Source organism: Solanum stenotomum, chromosome 8, assembly GCF_019186545.1.
Source record: "Solanum stenotomum isolate F172 chromosome 8, ASM1918654v1, whole genome shotgun sequence".
Classification (NCBI taxonomy): domain Eukaryota; kingdom Viridiplantae; phylum Streptophyta; class Magnoliopsida; order Solanales; family Solanaceae; genus Solanum; species Solanum stenotomum.
Genome location: NC_064289.1, coordinates 37,472,485 through 37,476,640, shown reverse-complemented (window position 1 = coordinate 37,476,640; position 4,156 = coordinate 37,472,485). Strand labels below are relative to the sequence as shown.

The following is a 4,156-nucleotide window of genomic DNA, read 5'->3' as shown; positions in this document are numbered from 1 at the left end:
GTATGGGTTACGTCCCAATAACTCCTTAGATGTAATAGATGGCCTTGAGACTTATCTTAGAGTTCCGCTACATTTTTGTCAAACTCTTATGATATAAAATATGTCTTTTCAGCTCTTTAAATTCTGTTATCTTATATGATGCAGTCTAAGTGGCTTGTGTAGGGACTTTCGGGGTCTTATATGACATGTCACGTCTAGGGTGTACTTTGGGTTGTGAAAAACATAGTATTCAGAGCACAAGGATGTCTTATAAGACACATGAAGTAGGGTTTTGTTCATGAGTTTAAAGCGCGCCACATTAATGAATAAGAATCTATAAGATGATTATGAAACTCCATTTCTTTAATTACTTTAAAATCATGCAATAGAGTTTAACTCTATATGTCTCTCTCTCTCTCTCTCTCTCTCTCCTAATCCCTATCCTATGCTTTTCAGGATATGGCCACCTGAAGAGCATATGCTAGAAGAAATGCGGGAGAGAATGTGGAATGGGAAGCTCCTCAAGTTCTGGTCGGCCCTTTGGTCGAGCAAGTTACTAATGTATAGTTTAGGGATGCTTTCCAAGTGTTTGGTCAAGCCATGAGAGCTCAAGACAATAGGGAGGTTGTGGTCCCTCTGAACCCAAATGTGGGTATGCTGACAACTAGAGTGAGGGACTTCACTAGGATGAATCCTCCATAGTTTCATGGTTCTAAGATTGAGGATGATCCTTAAGAGTTTATTGATGAAGTGTACAAGTTGTTGATGATCATGGGGATGATGCTGCTGGAAAAGACAGAATTAGCCGTTTATCAGCTTAATGATGTTGCTTGAGTGTGGTTCAACCAATGGAAGAAAGAAGGCCGGTAGATGCGGGTCCTATTTATTGTGAAAAGTTTAAGGTTGCTTTCCTTGATAGGTTATTTCCCCTTGAGAAGAGAGAGGAAAAGGTACTTGAATTAATCAACCTTTGTCAAGGATATATGAGTGTGAAAGAGTATGGCTTTGATGTTCACACTATTGTCTTGATATGCTCCTATTATGGTTGCTGATCCTAGGGCAAGTATGAGTAAGTTTGTTTCAGGTGTGTCCGAAATGGTGGTTAAAGAATGTCGTACCGCCATTCCCATTAATGATATAGACATTTCTTGCCTAACGGTTCATGCTCAACAAATCAAAGAGGAGAAACTTAAGGAAAGGTCTATGGAGGCAAAGAGGGCAAAAATCGGGGATGATGACTTTTTACATTCAAGGTTCGGTGGAGGTAATCATTTTGAAGGTAATGGTTCTAGTGAGCAAATGGTATCTGAGTCTCAAAAGTGTGGAAAAGGCTATAGGGGTGAGTGCCTAGATGGTTCTAATACATGTTTTGGTTGTGGAAAAATGGATCATAAGACAAGGTATTGTCCTATGGTCTCTAAGAATAAGAGAGATAATCATCGACAAGCTCAACCTTACCCTTCTTCAGGTCCTAGTGTTGGTAAAAAACATAATAGGTTTTATGTTCTCCAGACTCGACAAGATCATGAGAGTTCCCCGGATGTAATAATTGGTAAGTTTTTATCTTTTCGCTTGTAGTTATGCACTACTTTGTATTGGGTGTTTCATTGTCTATGGTAAAACTCCATGTGTGGTAATTGTGTTTGAAGTTGACCTTGAAATCTTGGTGGAAATTCCTTAAGCATTTGCTTGTATGTAACAATGGTTTCGTGGTTGTTAAGACTTTGGTGCGATGCTTGGGTTGAGGGAGATGGATTTGAAAAGACTAGAGAGATTTTCTCCCAAGGGTGAGATAGTGTGCTTCATGTTGAGAGGGTGTGGAACTATCTATATTATTGGAAGGGTTCTTTGCTTTTGATTGATATATGAAAGGCCAGAGATGGTTCGATATCTTAGCATCCCTATCTATTTTCGTTATCTCTGAATCTAGCTTAAGGCATTAGCCCCTCATGTTCATTCTTTAAGATTCTTGTGTTTTAGTAATTCCGATGTTTCCTCATGCGTGCATACTCATACAAAAAATAGATTTTTGAGATTTTGATTTAGCTTCATTGAATTCTTCATGATGATGTGAATTTGTATTTGATTTGCAAATAGCTATTATGAACATATCTTTTTTAAAAAAGTATGTTTTAGCTTGAAGTCGATATTCTTCCTTGCTTATATGCATTGTGTGCAGTCCACAAATGATGCAGGCAAGACACGTCCGACATCGATTGACCAATGCGTGCAGGCCACGTCAAACGTTGGCTGACCAATATGCAGGGGCATCAAATCACATTGCCTGGCCTTAGTCGATGTTGGTTGGCCAATGCGCGTAGGTCATCTGATGTTTCCTGGCCATCACTGATGCTCGCAGGCCACGATCGATGTCATCTAGCTTCAATTGGCCGATGCGCGCATGCCACAACCTATGTGGCCTGGCCAATGCACGCAGGCCATAACCGATGTCGCCTGGTCGATGCGTGCTAGCCACGACTCATGTCGCCTAGCCTCGGTTGGCCGATGTGTGATATACCTTGAGTTTGCGATATTTTTGATGCATTAAACTTGTAGTTTGTGTGAGTCTTGGGCATTTTGCTATCAGATATGATGGTATTTTGATGTGATTTTTGGAGGAAATAGGTTTGGACTGGTTGCGTGAGAAAAAAACTGAAGTAGCAGAAATGGCATTTGGCAGAGCCCAACCACGGGTCATCATCCAGTCGACGAGCCGTAGATTGAGTGGCGTAGGTGTGTGTTAAAGGAAGTCTGACTAACTATGGAACTACAGAGGCAAATGACGCCCCGTAGAGTGAGTGACGGACCGTCGTTTGATTCAGAAAGTTGAGTTCAATACTTGAATCACGAAGGAACGGGATAGACCGTGAATGGACCTACGGTTCGTAGGTGATGACCGTCGATTAAAGACCATATTTTTTTGGCCAACTGCTGAACCACGGAGGAGAACCACGAACCGTTGGCTGATCCACAGTCTGTAGATGGCTGTCGTCGATCGAAACCTCGTCCAAACCACAAATTCCTATTTTTTCTTTTCCTACTTAGTTTAGGATTTCTTTTCTATAAATATAAGTGGTATATTTCGTTTTTGGTGGTTAGACGCTTTGGGATATTTTGTTTTGACTTTGAGGATTATTTTGCAAACATCTTTGGCAATTAATTCTTAAAGCTTGGTTTTTGATATTTCTGTTTGATTTTTAAATGAAGATTTCGGTACTCAACTATTCTAATTGTAAGTTTATGATTTTTTTTGTGAACCCTAACATGAATTGTGAACTCTCAAGCATGAGTAGATAAATCCACAACTAGGGTAGTCAGAACCATGACACTGTATGACTAATAAATATGTAATTCTAGAATAGTGCTGATGTACGTATTGTTATTCTTTTTGTTTTAAATGCTTTTTAATGGTGGCCAACGTTAGAACTCGCCTCGTTCCTACTTGCAGGACCAAGGAAGTAATGTATGAGAAAATGATTGAGCAACGGAGATTTAGACGTGTTTAGCTACTATCTAATAGTCCAACCCTAATATTGCGAAGGCTAATCCGGGGTTAAGGGTAAGGACTAGTAAAGCATACACCCGTAGAGGGACCTAGTAGTGTGGTGAAATTCTCTATATGGAGGACCAATCACTTAGGGACACCTAACTTATCAACCTTGCATGTCAACACTAGGATAAAGTTACCGTTATTAGGAATACTGCGTTAAGAGCTCTTGGGGAACACTTATGCCCTAGCTTACATCTCATATTGATATGTCAAACTGCAAATCTTGTTCACTAGTTACTGATTGACACAAATCAACAAAGTGTTATATTTTTTACAAATCCCCCCTTTTGTTACCTTTCTCAGAAATAATCTGACTAAACATAGATACTCGTAAGTCAGCCTAAGTCTGAACCATATTCCTCGTGGGATCGACCCCAACCACAAACTTAGGTTCTTTATTTGACAATGACCTCTTATTCTTCTTTTGAGAGGTGTAATTTTGGAGTATCAAATTTTTACGCCGCTGCCGGGGAATACAACTTATTTATTTGACTAATTTCGTTATTGAACTTTAGTCAATTATTTCCTGAATTTTACATTTTCTTGTTTTATTTTTGTTTTCTACAGGTCTATAGTCTAGTGTATGACAAGTATACAAAGTCAAAGCAATCCCCTGTCTCCCAATGA

General features: G+C 39.6%; 1 protein-coding gene across 1 annotated transcript; it reads left to right on the top strand.

The window, feature by feature from the left end:
• Positions 1 to 1,074: 1,074 nt before the first annotated feature.
• Positions 1,075 to 4,156, top strand: LOC125873761 (uncharacterized). The gene is made up of 3 exons (XM_049554622.1): positions 1,075 to 1,531; positions 2,605 to 2,708; positions 4,097 to 4,156. Exons 1-3 carry the CDS (start codon positions 1,075 to 1,077, stop codon positions 4,154 to 4,156), a joined length of 621 nt encoding a protein of 206 aa, XP_049410579.1.

Bases quoted from the DNA above. Each gene is read 5' to 3' on its own strand.
- LOC125873761 (XM_049554622.1), top strand. From the start codon at position 1,075: ATGGTGGTTAAAGAATGTCGTACCGCCATTCCCATTAATGATATAGAC. The intron at 1,532-2,604 runs GTAAGTTTTTAT...TGGAGGAAATAG, and splicing joins TTCCCCGGATGTAATAATTG to GTTTGGACTGGTTGCGTGAG. The intron at 2,709-4,096 runs GTAGGTGTGTGT...TGTTTTCTACAG, and splicing joins CGAGCCGTAGATTGAGTGGC to GTCTATAGTCTAGTGTATGA.